We start from the raw sequence: 17085 nt of genomic DNA, 5'->3' as shown, positions 1-17085 counted from the left end.
TACGCTGCACCGCCATTCACTCCAAAACTTTGCCAACCCATCTTTTTATGTAAGGACGTCACGCATTTCAATCGACTAGATATTAGCAGAAGGATATTAAATCTTATTTTCCCGGTGATAAATACGTCTTTGGTGCCGGACAAGCGTCAACATAGCCAGAAAGAGCCAGAGAATTGGTTTTTACTAAAAACAATATTTGGATGGAGTTGTCCTTTTAAGCTTTCTTTCAGAATTTTAAGACATGCGCGTCACTGCTCGACCCACACATCCACTCAATATCTCAGAGTACATTAAAAAAAAAAAACACTTAGCAGGACTGACTGACTGACTGGCTGGCTAAAGGCCTGTTCACACTTGCGAGTCGCAGAGGTCGCGCGACCGTTTTGGTCGAAAAGCGCAACGGTTGCACTGGTCGAAACGCGACAGTCGCAGGCCAGTCGCTCGCTGCTCGATTTTCCAGCCTTGCGACTGCGAGTCGCAAACCGCTGAACCAATCAGCGAGCGAGTCAAGCTTCCGGCAACGACACCGCTCGCGGGTGCGCCTGGCGACGACCTGCGCTGCTCCCAGCTGGCTGCCCTAGTCGTCGCTAAGCCTAGCCGGTTTCATATCGATGCCGCAGCTGAGGGCGCTTCGAATCCTGGCCAGCGCTAGTAATTAAGATGCTGCTTTCGTCACCGCTTTATTGTGGACCTCGTATCATAATCATGTCAAAACATGATCGATTTCCGCGACGCCTTCAGCAGCGGGGCTAGCCGACAGCAGTGGAGCCACATTGGGCAGCAGCAGCAAAGCGGCTATGGGAAGAAATTTGCTTGTGTCGCAGTTATCACTTCTACCAGCAACTCGGTATTGGCCAGCTATTTTAAAAAATGAATCATTTTTTACATTCCTCTACCCAAGGGCTTGGTATGAACGCGAACAAGCAATATTGGCGCATTTTTCTGACGCCGGCGGCCGGCATACTGCCGGCTGGTAGGCCGGCCCTGCACAGAAGCGCGCCTCTGTCATCATGACGCTTGTACGACCACGGCGCATATGAAAACCGTCACGACATCCTCATCTTCGCTCGGGTCGTTGCAGTACATTGCGAACAGCAGTTCAGAGGACCGAGCGCGAGTACAGGAGGCGCGGCCAAAACAGACGAAACTCTCGAAAGCGCGCGAACAACGCCATTCCCGAGAGTTTTCGCTTCAAACGAGAATCAAACGAGAAGACGACCCGCTGGTCGCGCTTGCAAGTGTGAACAACGCTGTCGTCAAGCTGCTGCCTGGTCGCAAGCGACTGATGGCCGCGTGGCCTCTGCGACTCGCAAGTGTGAATGGGCCCTAACTGTGGCGACTGACTGGCTAACTGTGGCGACTGACTTACTCACTGCGGCGACTGACTCATTCACTGCGGCGACTGACTCATTCCCTGCGGCGACTGACTCATTCACTGCGGCGACTGACTCATTCACTGCGGCGACTGACTCACTCACTGTGGCGACTGTCTGACTGATTGTGGCCGCTGTCTGATTGATTGTGGCGACTGTCTGACTGACTGTGACGACTGAATTACTGTGGCGATTGACTTACTCACTGTGGCGACTGACTTACTGACTGTGGCGACTGACTTACTCACTGTGGCGACTTACTCACTGCGGCGACTGACTTACTCACTGTGGCGACTGACTGACTGACTGACTGACTGTGGCGACTGACTGACTGCGGCGACTGACTTACTGACTGCGGTGACTTACTGTGGCGCGACTGACTGACTGACTGTGGCGCAACTGACTTACTGACTGTGGCACGACTGACTGACTGACTGTGGCGACTGATTGACTGACTTTGGCGGCTGATTAACTGACTGTGGCGACTGGCTGATTAACTGACTGTGGCGACTGGCTGATTAACTGACTGTGGCGACTGACTGACTGTGGCGACTGACTTACTGATTGTGGCGACTGAGTGAGTGAGTGAATACCTACCTAGATAATGAACGATATTAAAAGACAAGCGAATACGATCGAAAATCTAACCTTCCTGTTTTGGAACGTCTGCCTAAACTATTGAATAAATGTGCGTCTCGTAATGAGAAGAAAATTGCCACTGAATCCGAATAGTAGCAAATAAAATAAATGTTATAAAATTCTCGAAACGTTAACTCATTGAAGCCACCGCCCGATTTTAATAACAGGCTTTTAAGTTCTGCATGAACGGGATGAAAGAATTAGGAGGGCCGTCTGCCCATACGCAGACATGCGCACAGCCAGAGAACCCGTCTTAACACGGACTTACGAGAGTAAAAATGAGGCATACCACAGGTCGGAGAAGCCTGCGCTTCAAGCGGATGTCCTGTATTGTCCTTATTCCTTCCAATTACACGAAGTTTTATTTATTTCTCCTTGAATTTTTACTTGTAGGTTCAATCCGCTGCCATGTATGTGCCATTAAGTGGATGAGTGTTACCTATCTTTTAGAATACGAGAGAATAAGATAAAGACAGGTAACAGACGATAACGAAGAATTAACTTTACTGACTATGATATCCACGCCTGAGAAGGGAGTTAGGGGAGGAGGGCGGTGGAGTTACAGGGTGGGAAAAAAAGAAGAAAAAAAAACGTGGAACATTAAAACACATGTTTATGGGAAGCCACTCAAAAGAAAATAAAAATAATCCACAGCGTGGGTTGCTCCGACACGTGTATGGTCGGCAACGACAGGTATTAAGACGCCAGAACACATCGCTCGCTTCCTCGAGGCCGCTGTCTGTTCCAGCGCCATTTAAAAAAGGACAACAGAAAGTAATAAAGGAAGTGAGAAAAATTGTCGACGATTACTATTCTTGCCGATTACAGATTCGCAGCTTTTCCGAACTGTCAGCGCACGCGGTCTTCGGAGAACGCTTACGGAAAAGGATCCCCGCTGTCAGTGAGTGTCTCGCAGTGTGTACACAATGAATGCGCGCATGCGCCTACGTCCTACTGAATTGGCCTATGTCCGCTCATTTGCTCAAGGTATGGAACCAACACGCGCGTAATGAATGCGCTCGCGCACGCACGGATGCGCCCATGGAGTCTTTCTGCGCGCTCTCGAGTGCGCGCCACAGCGCGCTGACGCCCGCGTAATTGTTATCGCTAGCTCCTGCCTCTCGTTTTCGGCGCCATTTTAACGTGCCTGGTATTATGCTGATATCTGACCGCCTGTGTGCGTGCAGAAGGCGCCATTCATATCGGCGAGGGACGGCGAAGGGAGAAAGAGTCGCCTGTCGTTCTCGCCGGTCATTGTTCTGTCTGCCTCTATTATCAGGAAAGGGACAGTTTTGCTTTCTTCGCTTCTAACGCGGGGAAGGGGGGGGGGGGGGGGGGGGGAGAATGATAAAAAGAAAAGTAAACTTGCACACACGCACACTGACATCGTTTCACCAGGGCCTTCTAACGCGTGCGAGTGCAAGAGAAAGGAGTCGGGCTCCGCGGTGAGCTGTCTCCAAAGCGCATACGCCACCATGTCGTATACGCGGGCGTGTCCCAGTAATCTCGCGCAATCTGGCGGTATGAGCCGTGATAGAGGGCTATCAGCTTCGGTCAGCCAGCCAGCCAGCTAGCTCTGCGTGTCGTAAGTTGCTAAATCCGCTCCGTTTGCACAAGCCGGCACAAACTGGAGCACTGGCCGAGGAAACAGAAGCACAGATGCGTTACGGGACTATGCAACCGCACCGAGTCGATCAGGGCCCGAAATACGACCGGCTGCAAAATTAGGGTCTTTTGCCTTTTCCTTCGTTTTACTGCGACATCGAGAAATACCGAGCGGGCGACGAGTCGATAAATGCGATCATTTATTTCCATCGCTGGCCGGACAGACTCCTCGCTCGCCTGCCCCATCTGACGCTATGCTAGCTGGCTCCATTGTTTCGCACAGTGAGAGCACAAAGCCCTGGTCCCGTTCCTTTCTTTCTGCACACTCCCAACACTTCGGCGTACTTTCTTTTTCTTTTTTTACCTACACACGCGACAATGACTGATCTGCACATGCACGTTAGTCTGATGCGCTTGCAGACATGAAAATATTGATGCAAAAAAAGTGCTTCTTATATTAGGAACATATAAAACTTAGTCGCTGTTCGCGTGAAAAGAGAGGCCCCTTTCTGACTGGAACACAAACCTTCTTCATTTAAACAGCTCGCCAAAAGGCGAGCAGGATAAAAAGGCTGTCTCCTCACGGCTCGACTGTTTGGGCGCCAGAAATGTATGAACAGTACGCGACTATTTCCGTTCGAAAAAAAAAAAAAAAGCGACACGTCGATCATCACATTAAGTGAGCAATTAATTTCAAGAACACGCAAAACGTCATTGACAGGCCGTCTAAACATTTATCGCCGTGTTGCGAAAATGAACATGTCTGCATTTTTAAAATCATTGGATTTTCCTTTTTTTATCTCTTCTCCTTTTAACATCACTGTTTTGTTACTTTGCACGCAACTATTGATCAGTGGCAATGGTGCGCGGCAGCCGAGTCCAAGGACGCGGGTTTGAAACCATGCCGCGGGGACCGCACTTCGATGGAGGTGAAATGCAAAAACACCCATATGTGCTGGGATTTTCAGCGCGCATCAAACAACCCCGGGAGCTGAAAATTGACTCCTAGCCCTACACTACTACGTGTAGCCCATAGTGTTCATTTGGCGCGTAAAAACCTTTTTGCCACTGGCCGATTCCGACAGCGACGATGAGTCGTCGCACCAGTTTGGAAGCAGAGGCTTGCCGAGGGCGTTTCGTTCCGACTGACAGCAGAGCGGTGCAGTCAGTGGCAGCTGTGTGCCGCCTTCTTCCCACGTCTCTGGCGGCGAATAAAAGGGAGAGGCGGAGGAAGCCCCGTCTGTCCGTCCGACGGGACGGCGACGACAGCAGCGATCGGCGTCGACACGGGGAACGATTAACGACGAAGCCCAGGACCTGATTAGCGCGCTAGCCGAGGTTCGCGCGTGCGGCAGCCGTTTGCCAAAGGGCGCGACCTTGGGGGCCAGGGCGGAAGGCGGCGCGGGAACTGCGCTTGTTTACGGTCTGGTAGGAGCAGCAGTGGCTGGGAAGCGAATGCCGACTTACTAGTGGGGTCTCCAGCATCCTCCTCTTCGGCCTCTCCTTCGGGCGCATCCTTGGCAGGAGCCTCTGGAGGCGGATTGGCCACTGCGCAGAGACAAGAGAAAGAGGGGGCGCTGGTCAGCGCTGTTCGCGGGGGCAGCAAAGCCAATTTATGCAACGGGAATTGAGCCTCGAAAGCAGGCCGGCAACGGAACGAAAAGGAAGAAGCGACAGAGCGCCTTCGTCTGTCGCTACTTTGGTCCCGTTCCTACGCTGTTCCCGCCTTCGAGTACGGGTACCAAGCGACCAAAAATACATACGCTCCTCATGATTGTAACAAGTCACCAAATAGCAAAGCAGATGCCGAAGAAAAAAAAAAAACAGGACCTCGTGGCAATGCCGGGGATTACAGATATTCCTTCCCACATACTTCCCCGGGTATTAGAGTAAGGATTACCCATGCCAAGCGGATGTTCCCATACTTTATGCTTTGATACTGACTCTCTGCAGCCCTAATCGCGACATTTGACGGCGCTGCACGTCAACAGCACCTGAATTAGCCCACATGTCTAACAAGGTGGGCGGTGCCTCTTGCAACAAACTTTCATAACTCGAGCGAAGATAGACAAGAGAGCAGGCGCCGCCTATATCATAGCACTGCCGCCACGCCCTCGAGGCTTCCAGGCGTTGTTCTCGGCGCTTTTGCCGTCGGCTCTTGCACCCTAACTAGATGAAGTGCTGATCAATACCGGCTTGTTCGGCTCGTATTTTTCCATTCCTAAAACTAGAACGACGCGTGGCCAAAATGTGCAATTCATCGAAGAGGCTTTCATTTCACCGCACGAATCTGCATAAACTCATTTGCAGTGCACGAACCGCTCGTCGGACGAAATTATACAAACAGACGTAACGCAAACACATCGTTGTTCTTTATCGAGGGCCGTAATGAAGGCGACTCTTGTGCTCGGTTTGTACACACTGACAGAAGAGAACGGCGCCGCGGAGATGAGCGGCCGCCTTGGTATGACGTGTTCGGTTATGTGATTTGGTGAGATATATTGATATTTTTAGCAGTGTGCTCTGTAAAAAGTAGGGGATGCGATGCTTTCTTCAGAACCACGAGATCTGCCGACATTTTCCGAAACAGTAAACTGAAACTGGATCTTCACACCAGTGTATATAGTTGCACAAGAGGGGTACGGACGACGGGAAAAGAGCTGATTGTAATTGATTGCAGGTTTAAAATACTACAGCTTAGAAGGAACACATATTCACCCGCACTTATTAGGCATCCAACATCGAATTAACACGCTTCTGACGAACTCACAGAAGCACTGGCTGCACACGCACAGACTCAAAAGGAAGTAGTGCGTCCTCTGAGGACATTAATGCCGAAGGCCCACAAGAAAAGGATGAGCAGAGAACCACGAAAGCGGGGCTGTCTGACGCAAAGTCCCTTCGGGGGAGAACTGGCGCGTGGTGGCTGAACTCGTAGCGCGCAAGATACCAGTTGTGGCGGCACATTTCCGGAGGAGAATAATCAATTCCAGAAAGGGCCATCTCGGTGCAAAGCTTTCCCGACTGGGGGCAAAAAAATGGCAATAATAACGGAAGACGAAGAATGAAAGCACTGCGACTCCGCCACGGCTGTCTCGGACGTAAAGAGGCAAACAAGGCACGGAACAAAACAAAACGGCAAACCGCACGCGCCGGGGCTGCAACCATCGCCGCACGTCGCCAATAAGCAGAGCAAGAGCCTATAGCGAGCGATGGCAGCTTATTCAAGGAAGCTAACAGTGTTATCGGAGAATACCAGATGTCTGCGCCACACGTCGACAGGGGGCAGAGAAAAAAAAAAGAAACAAGTAAAAGGGGGGCATCTTGCGGAGGCCACCTCCGAACGCGATCTATTCTGCCTTCCTCACTGCCTGATCCGAGGCAATTTCCCGAGAGGACTGTCTTGTAGCCGCGACGAGGCAGGGCAGAGAATAGCCGCGGACGGGGTTAGTGTCATCGGTCGGGCCCGCTCCCTGCGGCCGTTCAATAGGCTCGGCCAAATTAGGCCACAGTTTTGTGAATATCTCCCATCGGTCTTCCTCCAGCAAGAGCGCCCCGGAGCCGGGGAGGAAGCCACTGAGGGTTAGATCGTTACGCGAGACCAAAAATTGTTACCCGAGAGGCCACGATGCAACATTCGGGACCCGAAATAACTCGTGAACGAGGATAAAAAGAATTATCCGTAATGAGAGGGCATCGCTGCCACGTGGCACTAACTTAGGAAGTCGGTATCCATTGCAGACAGGGGCCCACGTTCGTGCATCATGACCTCCTGTCTGTGTAACCAGTGTCAAACACGCTGATCTGGCTCTTACCCGGTGCCTCAGGGGTTTCACCACAGGGCAGTTTGGTTTAATCTCAGACTTCGTTTCCCACATGCCCGATGCATTAAATGCCTGTCAGCGTAGGCATGTTTGCAAGAACAAAAGCTTGTGTGAAAGCTTGTATGAAACCTGGTTGGCCTCCACTGCATGCCTTTGCGCGGCCGCTCGACGACGGGGACCCGGTGACTCGGGGTTCAGGGAAAGACTCTTTCGAAGCAGCGCAAGGGGTAGTACGCACCCTGGTCTGGTCCACCAATCACTTTGGGATCTGTTCGTACTAGCGATGAGTCGAGGTCGCCTAGACTGGGTCTGCAACCTACTGCGACACGAGCCTACTTACACTGGGTCCTGCGGCCTGCAGGCACGTACAGATCCCCCCAACATGAAAGGAAAAAATGTTTGAGCATTCACTTAACGATTACTCCATAATTAAGCCGGGTAAGCGCGATTTTTCCCGTTTTCTAACTAGTTTCCCTCTTAGCTTACAATATCCTAAAGTCATTTTCAAGTTTAGTTGAGAAATAACCGAAAATTCGACTTTTTGTGCGAACTGGATGCCCCCTTTCATATTGAAGGGACCTGCTCCTTGCGCTGAAGGCCTCTCTCTCGCGGCCCGTCCTCTGTGCTCACCGACAGCATAGAAGCGGGAAACCTTACTACTGCTGTGGCGCACTATCCTTTGTCTCTGTCGCCCTGTGTCCGCAGCGGAGCCTTCGCTTCTCGCGCGTCCCGAGACGGGGTGATGCTGTGCGACTGAGCGTCGTTGGAGGACGAGGTCAACAGGTGTCTCGTTCGCGAACTTGGAGGCTTGTTTCTTCGCAGCGAGCAGCTCCCCTCCCTGCCGCAGCGGTGCACCAGAGCACATGCGGCGACGGTTGATAGGAAGCCCTCCAGCTCGCGAGAACATCGAAGTCGCGAACAGCGTAGAAACCACAAGCTTTGCTGTCGCTTGGTAATGACAAAACACGGTACGAACGCTGGGTGGGCGGTAAGAATGGAAGCCAGGAACAGGCGTTTGCGTTCCCGCATTTCATATACGGTCTCGCCTCGAGCGAGTCGACGCTGTTTTCGCCCTTTCAGACAGCTTTAGGCACCGAGAAAGAGTACGAGAAAAAAAAAAAAAGTTTTCAAGCTGGAACGAAAAAAATAAAACTGCCTTCACTAAAACCCCGGTATTTTCTCTGCCACGCCCCTTTCCTATGATGCACAGTGCAGTGAAGAGCATTCGGTGAATCGCACGCAGAAGAGGCGGCTGTTTCACTCTCTTCTTGTTTGTCCCCCGCCGCAAATCTGAAATTCGGATGAGCATTATGCAACGCGCCCAGTAGGCGATTGAGGTCGAACTAGCCCGCTCCAACAAATGCACTCTTGGTCACGCGGGTGTACGGTGGCATCTATTACGGCCTTCCAAGAATCAGCACTCCCGATCCCAGTGCGCTATTCGCACCGATCTATCGCGCTTTATACAGTTCATGCAACATGGATGACTTCTCGGGACGTTGCACTCGCGATTTACTATTTAAATGACGCCGCTGGAGCCCGGTGCATATTATTTCAACGTGCGGGCACACCCAGCCATCAACACGGACAGCATAAGAACAGACTGGTTCATGTCGTAATGTAGCGCCTGCTGCCAATATTTGTACCTCCGCAACTGTTTTTATAGCAAAAGCGGGTTGCTACTACGCGTCGGGGTTAAATGCAACGAGATATCTTCCGTGGGAATGCACTCAGCGAAAAAATAAAAAATAAACATTCCTTGGCCTAAGCTGCATGGATCCGGAACTTTGAACTGGTTTTGTCTATTATGGAAAACTTTCAAACGATGAAGCGTTGCGAATGCAGTATGACGGCAACGATAGTGATCTGTTACGCACTACTGATGAAGGATTGAGTTTGCGTTCTGAAATAAGTTACAGGAAGGGGCACCTCTGCGAAATATATGCCCCTGTCTTAAAATAGCTCCGAAAAACTTTGATTTTAGGCAGATTACTATGGGAGAAGTTCGACGCAAAGGTGAACTTAATGGTCATCACAGACTCAATAGACGAAAGTCTGAATGATGTCCGAAAGGAAAGCACTGCTCGTTTGGAAATTGGCTTACTGTAGAAATGCATTAATAAGCTGACTGCGGTTATTCTGATGTTTAATTTGATTTTATGCTAAGGCCACGCTTCTTTAGCTCTTTCTAAATAATCATTTCCGATCAATGAACCAGTTCTAGCGGCATTCGCAATCGAACAGCGGATGCCATCGCGAGTTTTGGTATCTCTCTGATCTTGATAGAGAAAATACAGGTGCTATAAAATTCCTGCGGTAGAATGTTTCTGACGAAGCTCTTGCGGTGCGCAGCCTAGCCCGTCAGACGCCCGCAAATAGACGGCGCTTACGCATTGTGCACTGGAAGGAGATGCGTACAAGACGAAGAGTACAGTAGCCGTTAGTATCTTTACATCCAAGGCTCACAGCTTAAGATTTAATGGCGCACTCTGTACTAGGTGCATCCAGAATAAGGCGTCATATATCTATTGCAGGTTGCATGCAAACGCGGCGGTGAAATGAATGTTTTTTCTAATATCGCGCTCCCTAAGCTTTTCGCTGCGGATGCAAATTTCTTTAACAGCCCAAATTTAGCGTATAGAGACGGTTGGATACCGCGGAACATACAAATTAGGTCGCATCGTTAGCTGGTGAGCCAGCGGGCGCTGGCAACGGGTTTAGAATTTCCGGGGACGTGGTTGCGATCCTGAATGACGTCCCACAAAACTTGGATTTTTTTCTTTTTTCTCGCTACGCGCTCCGTGGAAAGTGATTTGCGAGCGGTGCCGCTTCTGGACTCAGCCGCGCCACCGTGGCCTGGCCGCCGCGGCGAGGCAGCCGGCGGGCGAGCGTCTTGACCCACGGGCGCCGCCGCGTCTCCTCCTCGAAGTTCGTAAACCGAGCAACGCTCCTATTTACCTTGGGGAAACTGCATCCGAAGAGGTGCGGCCCCGGCGGACGGCGCCCGCCATGTTTGCCGAAGAGCGCCGTGTCTACGCAAGCAGCACTTCATTCAGCAAAGTGTTTTTCCTCGCGAGGCACGGCCCCGCGCGACAACAGTTTGTTTGCGCATCAAGGACGCGAAAAAGGGCTCGACACAGAGCGTCCGCGGGCGAGGAAGCAGCAGCAGCAAGAGTGGAGAAACGACTCGCCGCGGCTTTTGTACTCCGCGGCGGCGCCTGGCGCTGTTTGCTTCCAGCCGAGACCCGAGCGCGCGGCGAACGGGAAAAGAAGAGCCGCAAGCAGCTTCGTTGCTCTCTTGTTCCTCACATTCTGCTTGCCCCGCCCCACTTTATTTTTTGCTCCTCCTCCATACAGAGGTGCCTTTCAGCGGCTGACTCTCTTTCTCTGAATGGCGAGAGGGTGGGTATCTCGGAGTGAAATTAGTGTGATGCGACCAACTTAGCCGGCACACTGCCGCCGGGCACTGCGGGACGCGACCTTTATCAGGGGCGAGAACAAGGGAGAGCTCTCGACCCTACTCCGCGCCGCTGCCCACACTGGACCCGGCGATGTACGTCCTCACCGAAGAACCATCCAAAGAGGCTGTGCAAAGGAGCGTATGCGGTCGCAAACGCGTACGCGCGTAATATATAGGCACACTCAGGGTGCGGCCTCGCTGTGCGTGGGACGAGTAAGGAAGGGATGAATCGGTGAGTGAAAGGACCTCTCTCTCTCTCTCCCCCTGACTCTCGCATATGTTGAGAGCGCAAGCAGAGGAGGGCAAGCGCTCCGGATACGAGTGACCTCGTAACGTCAGCAGCGCAGTCGCTTGCGCGGATTTCTGGTTAGGCTGCCGCCCAATTAGTACGAAGCGCCCTGCAAAGTAATTGAGCTCTGTGATCGGGAAAGGAAAGAAGCCCAGCCCACTGAAGAGACCGGCGGCAAGGGCCATCGCTGTAGGGATGAGGTCGACCCTGTTCCCCTAATTGATGCGTTTCTTAAGCGCAAACTTGTAACGCACAAAAAACAAAACAGACGCAGTAAGGCAAGCAGACTATCTGCGAAAGACGCCAGAACTGTACCTTGATCTCGTCCCTTCGCTCCTTCGGGCTGCCAGATAATTAAAAAAAATGCGAATTTTTTCGGTAACCGTTTTTTTTTTTTCGGGGTAATTTTAGACATTCGCACGTGCTCACAAATGTCCTTGCTCTTCAAAGCAGAGCAAATTGTCTACTTCGTCTCTTGTTTTCGCTCGCAGTGCAATAAGCACACAGGGGACTTGTGTTTGTGCTGTTCGGGTCAGAAGTGAAGAAGCAAACGTTGTCGTCCCTAGCGACTCTACCGCAGCGCTGAAATCGGCCAAGGGAAGCTAAATCAAAAAAAAAAAAAATCGCAAAAAAGCCGGCCTAGGCGCTCCGCGCATCAATGGCGTAAGCTGACTCAAATTCTCAGAAGAGAGGAAAAATGAGGCAGTCGAAGATCGTATCCGCGCTGGCGCACAACGCGTTTTATCGGACGCAATGCGAGTCAGTGTGTAACCTCTGGGTCTTAGCACAGGAGAAGCGATTTCGCTTTTCGGGGTTCCGGGCACACCCCGTGCGAGGCACACACACATTTGCATTCAAATGCACGCGACGAGACAAGGCAGCGAGTGGCACTATAGCACGAACGCTGCTTCCTGAAGCAGGGGGACGTTTCTGAAGCTAGCTCGGTTATTAGCTCAGTCAGTGGAATCTGCGCGACGTTTGCATCAAGATGTGGGCGGAACGAAGCTGCGAACGTCCTCTTTGCGGTGTCGCCTCGCGCCGTGTAATTGCTACCATCAGCACATGTCTCCCGTGCGACATAACTACTCATTACGACTTCAAGAGCGCTAAGGCAAGACGAAACAGGAACATCCACGCAGCAGGGTAAATATGAGGCGAGAAAATGACTGCAGGTTTTAAACTGGAGGCGGCACAAGCGGGCTACGTTTGGAAAATAAGTATATATAAGGGAAAGGGGAGGACGGCTGGAGGAAAGAAAAAAAGCACGAAGAAACAGAGGCTGACAAAATCTGCGAATAAGTTCCGACACGACGAGAAAGGAAGACCACGCGGAAATGCGCTTTGTGCTGTTCGGCTCTCCGTTCGAGCGCTTCGGCGGTGTTTGTTTCGATGCCTGCCCAAACAGGGACGCGACGTAAGTGCACCGGAAAAGCTGAGGGAGCGGCTTCAGTACACTGCACAGTGCGGGTGCAGTGTTTCTGGGGACGGCAGAGAATTGCAGGGGAAGAATAAGAAAGAGAAAAAAATCAGTGGCTTGGAGACAAGAATGGAGAGCTTCGTAAACAACGCCACCCGCATTCACGCACCGCTCGACTGCCTGCTGCTGTAGCCCAACTTGCTCGGGTGTCTCCAGGCGCCCAGGTGCACGACATATAGCAGGCTGCTGGGTGCGGCGAGGCCGCAGTTTCTCTGTGTTGCCACAGCGGCTCTACTTTGATCGGCTACATCTATATGCCACTGTCCGCCATTTTTTTTTTGTTCAGCGTCGGCCCGCTTTCTTCCTGCCTCATATCTGGCTCCGAAGCGAGCAGCTCTTGAACAGGTAATAACAGGACAAAACGGGTCGTCGGTATACAGCTCGTGAAACGCGTCGTGCGATGTGGTGCTCGATGGGCTTAAGTGCCGCGGCAGGACGCAAATAATGCTTTGAGAAATGACAGAAAAACTCCGGCGTGATATCACGATGGCTTAGCAAAGGATGCGACGTATGTACAGGGGCGATGAAAAGAAATGCGAATAGAGAGGTGCCTGCGCGTTCCGCTGTTCGCATTTCTTTTCATCACGCTTTTACATCGATGGTATCAAAAGACACGCTAGAGTCGTCCGTGATACATTCTAGGACGACTCTAGCGTCTTTTTGCTATCACCGAAGTAAAAGCGCGATGAAAAGAAATTCGATCAGCGGAGCGCGTAGGCGCCACGTTGTTCGCGTTTAATTTCATCGCGATTGTACATTGGAGACAGTGCGCATGTTGGCAGGAATGATCACCTCGCCGAGTGTTCTTCGATTGAAATGAAGTCCTCGCAGCGCTGTTGAAAGAAGAAATGAAATCCGTGGTACGCACTACTTGAAATGTACTATCAGCGTCAAATGAAATGCGAACAAAACACCTGAAGCGCGAGCACAAAAAATCAAGCATATTAGAGGCTGGAGGTGAAATAGAGGCGTGGGCTATTAACATTTCAGAAGAGCGGTCTTTTCGGCTTCGATGGGAAAATCAACTGCTCATGTATTTTGCCTCCCTAGTATAATATCTGCGAGTTGTGCTGTTCGCGTTTCAATTGGCTTGTTCGCGTTTCAATTGACGCTGATAGTACACAACAACCTATCGCAACGTTGTAAATGAGGACGCTCGAAAACAGTTTTTAGCAGAGAAAAAAATATCCTGCAGTAACCAGCCTCCTGCGATGTAGCGCTTAATACGCGCTAGTACACCAAGCTCCTCAGTACTGCTGCCTGCTTTAGTGATACAAGGAACAACAGTCGTGTTGAAAAAGGAAGAGCGCTCTGGTAGTGCGTGCGCTTACATATGTGTGCCGACCATGCATCCATTGCCTACTTATCTGCATTTACAGCCGAAAATAACACCACGGAAAAGAAAATGAACATTGCATTGCTTCTTTCCGCTTGCATTTCTTCCCATTCAGGCATTGCTTCTGTTCTTGGCTTCAGTGTTTAGTGTGTACTGAAAGAAACGCTGCACCTAAGAAAGGAAGAAAGGCGCAGTAAGGAATAGCTTACCGAGAAATATGAGACGATCATAGGCGGTGGTGTGAATCAAGCCGAAAGCTGCCTAACAGTGTTGTAATAAAAAAAAAGCGCGCTTTCTGTTCAGGAAGCGGTTGAAAATAAGCACGCCAATCTGCTGCGACTATAGAAAGGGAAGGACGACGACCCCTGCATAAAGACGAATCTCTAAGTCCTCCACGGTCAGCATGTCTTCAGGGCGATAAAAAAACTAGCCAAAGAAAGAAGGCGCAACAAACATGTAGGTTAAATGTAAAAAAATAATAAAGCTAAAATTACAGTTAGCTCAAACAGCAGTCGTTCAAGTAGACGACAAATTTAATGCACTATACGTATGAATTCTTTGGAAACTCTTAACTCGAACAATAAATAAATCGCATGAGTTTCGCGTCCACTTCGGGTGCCTTACTCTTATGCACGTCATAAGAAAATAACACCGATTCCAACTCACTTCCCACGCTTTACTAAAGTGATTTGCTAAAGACAAGTTGCTACCTGCTTGCGGGTATACGACTCCTCGAAGTAGACAGAAAAAGAGTTCGCTGCACACAAACACAGGAGCAATAGTTTATGCACACGGCACATAGCGAAGCCGACGGTCCATATCCGCACCAACCGTCCCATTCCAGGATCTTCAGCGCCGCGCCTGCCGCAGCAGAGTCGACACAATGCGCACGGGATTATTGCTCACTTGCGTACCTTCCATCAAGCGAGTTTTGCGCATCACTTAATGTCGTGATCGGTGGCGCCGAGCTCGCGTCGGCAACGATCTGCAGGAACTCGAAATGTGCCGCATTTAGGGACGCGCAGGAGCCCCCGCGCTCGCCGGGCTGGCGCTGTACATGTTTGTGCGCTTCTTGGAAAAAGCAAGCGGATATCGAAGCACTAAAGTTTCGCAACAACAGAATTTCTAGGCTTTAAGTCTTCTTTCTCGCCCACACTGCGCACTATACGCAAGAGCAAACAGGCAAGAAACGAGAAAGCCCCAAACACGACGAAAGGAAAGAGAAAGAACGGAACGAGAAAAGATGTCGCCCCGGCGCAGTGGTTCGCCGTTGGCGTCGCTCCTGTCCGTGGGCTAAGGGGGCACTTGGTATGCGACTCACGCTCCCAGGACGGTTTGAAATATTTTGGGAGCCGAGAGTAGGCGTGGCGCCCGTCGCTGCGCCTTAGATCGAAAAACGCCGGCGAGGTCGTGCCTAGTCATTCACGCGCTCAAAATTGTCCGCTCTTTCCCTTACTCGCCACAGTGCTCTCGGTATGTACACTATACATTGCGTCCGCAGTGCACATATACACATACACAGAGATACGTTGAACATGTGACGCTAAACCATCGGCGGCAAACCGCCGGAGCGCGAAGCGTCACGTATACTATATATGTGTGCGAGGTCGACACTCGCCGCCCGGCATAGCAATAAGCCGCTGGTGTGACTGAGCACCTGTCTTCGACCGTTATAAAGGCTTAATGCCACGGTGCGTGTAGCAACCGCAGTTACGCGGAACCACTCGTCAACCGGCCGGGTGCAGAAAAGCGCCGGCAACGACGCCCCGCGCGCTGACCCGCGGAACTGGAGCGCAACAAACGGGAAAGCGCTTCCGAAACCTCTCCTGTCCCAAAACAAAACAAAAAAAAAAGTGCCAGTATCCGCACAAAGCGCGTCCGTTCAATATGCGCTCACGCTGCACGCAGTTTTTTGCGGTCGTCGGGTTGAGAAACATAGTTGCGGAAGGAAAAAAAAAAGGGGTGCATATTTCCGCTCCATGCACACTTCGCAGCAGGCCGCGCTCGGTGTGTATAGGTAAACGTGATGCGCTCCGCGCTTTGCATCGAGGCGCACTCATGAATGTCCAACCAGCTTCTCTTTTCCCAGCGTCAAGCTTTTGTTGTGTTTTAATTTTGGTACGCCGTTAGGTCATTACCATCATGAAATACCGACAGAAGATGTCGTGCCGTTTGTGACGACCACATGCATTGAGTAATGCTAAACCACTTTCTTTACATTGTCCCAAAGCGACACCAAAACTCGCTGCACACCCAAATATTTTCACGCACGCATGTGTGCGCGAGCAAGAATGATTTCAGCTGTTGTATGTTAATGGCCATAACGGATGATGCCAGTTTGCGTAGGCCTTGTCCTCTTCCTGGTTGCATAGTTCGGCGGCAGCCCAGGCGTCGCATAAAATGTCACGCGACAATTGCGCTGCCGATCGACGTGCACTCGTAGGTGTGGCTGTGTGCTCTGTGCAGCAGTTTCATGCGTTTTGAGAGCCAGAATCTCTTGCGCCGAAGCAGTGACAAAAATGACATTTTCAAAATCTCAAAATGGGCTAACGGCTCGCTACAAATGCGCGCCCTTCAGACACGCATTATGTTCTACTGTCGAGAAAAAAAACTAAAAACCCACTATTTCACAAAAATACTATCAATAGCTCAAAAACTTAAGGAATTCACTCATGCCACACACTCAAACGCTCACGGATTCGTAGTCTCATTAAAAAAACACATTTATGCCACAATTAATTATTTTCTTTATCATCCGAAGCTGGTTCCGCCATGAAAAAAAGAAATTAAATATTCAGTATGGTTAGGCCAAATGCGAATTAGTTACGCTAGCACTTCGGTTTTACTTCGCTTTCGGTTCAAGGCTCGGTTTGAGAGGGCAATTGCGATAGCGGTTGTGGATCCACTGTGCACATATGGAAGTTGATGAGCTCCTTGAGGTTCGAGCTGGACAGGGCCGCCTCCCATCCTTCTCTCGTTGGCTGCTCATTGGGAGTTTTAGAACAGGGCCACCCTATCGATTAAGGTGACAGGGGAATAGTGGGGTGCCAGTGCGCATGCGTTAATTGTTCTGCGCATGAAT

General features: G+C 50.9%; 1 protein-coding gene across 9 annotated transcripts in view; it reads right to left on the bottom strand.

The window, feature by feature from the left end:
- Window positions 1-17085, bottom strand: part of LOC149350220 (dual specificity calcium/calmodulin-dependent 3',5'-cyclic nucleotide phosphodiesterase 1C-like) — a 779369-nt gene that overhangs the window by 66817 nt on the left and 695467 nt on the right. For 8 of the 9 annotated variants that reach the window (XM_089579195.1, XM_089579196.1, XM_089579197.1 and 5 more), the window contains one exon: window positions 5085-5165. The exons of the other annotated variant lie outside the window; for it this stretch is intronic. In XM_089579195.1, the coding sequence (XP_089435321.1) occupies window positions 5085-5165 (81 nt within the window). The remainder of the gene's footprint in view (window positions 1-5084; window positions 5166-17085) is intronic. 9 annotated transcript variants of the gene reach the window in all.

The sequence above is a fragment of the Amblyomma mixtum genome, chromosome 3 (assembly GCF_055824585.1).
Source record: "Amblyomma mixtum isolate Tamu chromosome 3, ASM5582458v1, whole genome shotgun sequence".
In the NCBI taxonomy this organism is placed as follows: domain Eukaryota; kingdom Metazoa; phylum Arthropoda; class Arachnida; order Ixodida; family Ixodidae; genus Amblyomma; species Amblyomma mixtum.
The sequence above is the reverse complement of the archived record's forward strand: the minus strand, read 5'-3'. Positions and strand labels throughout refer to the sequence as shown.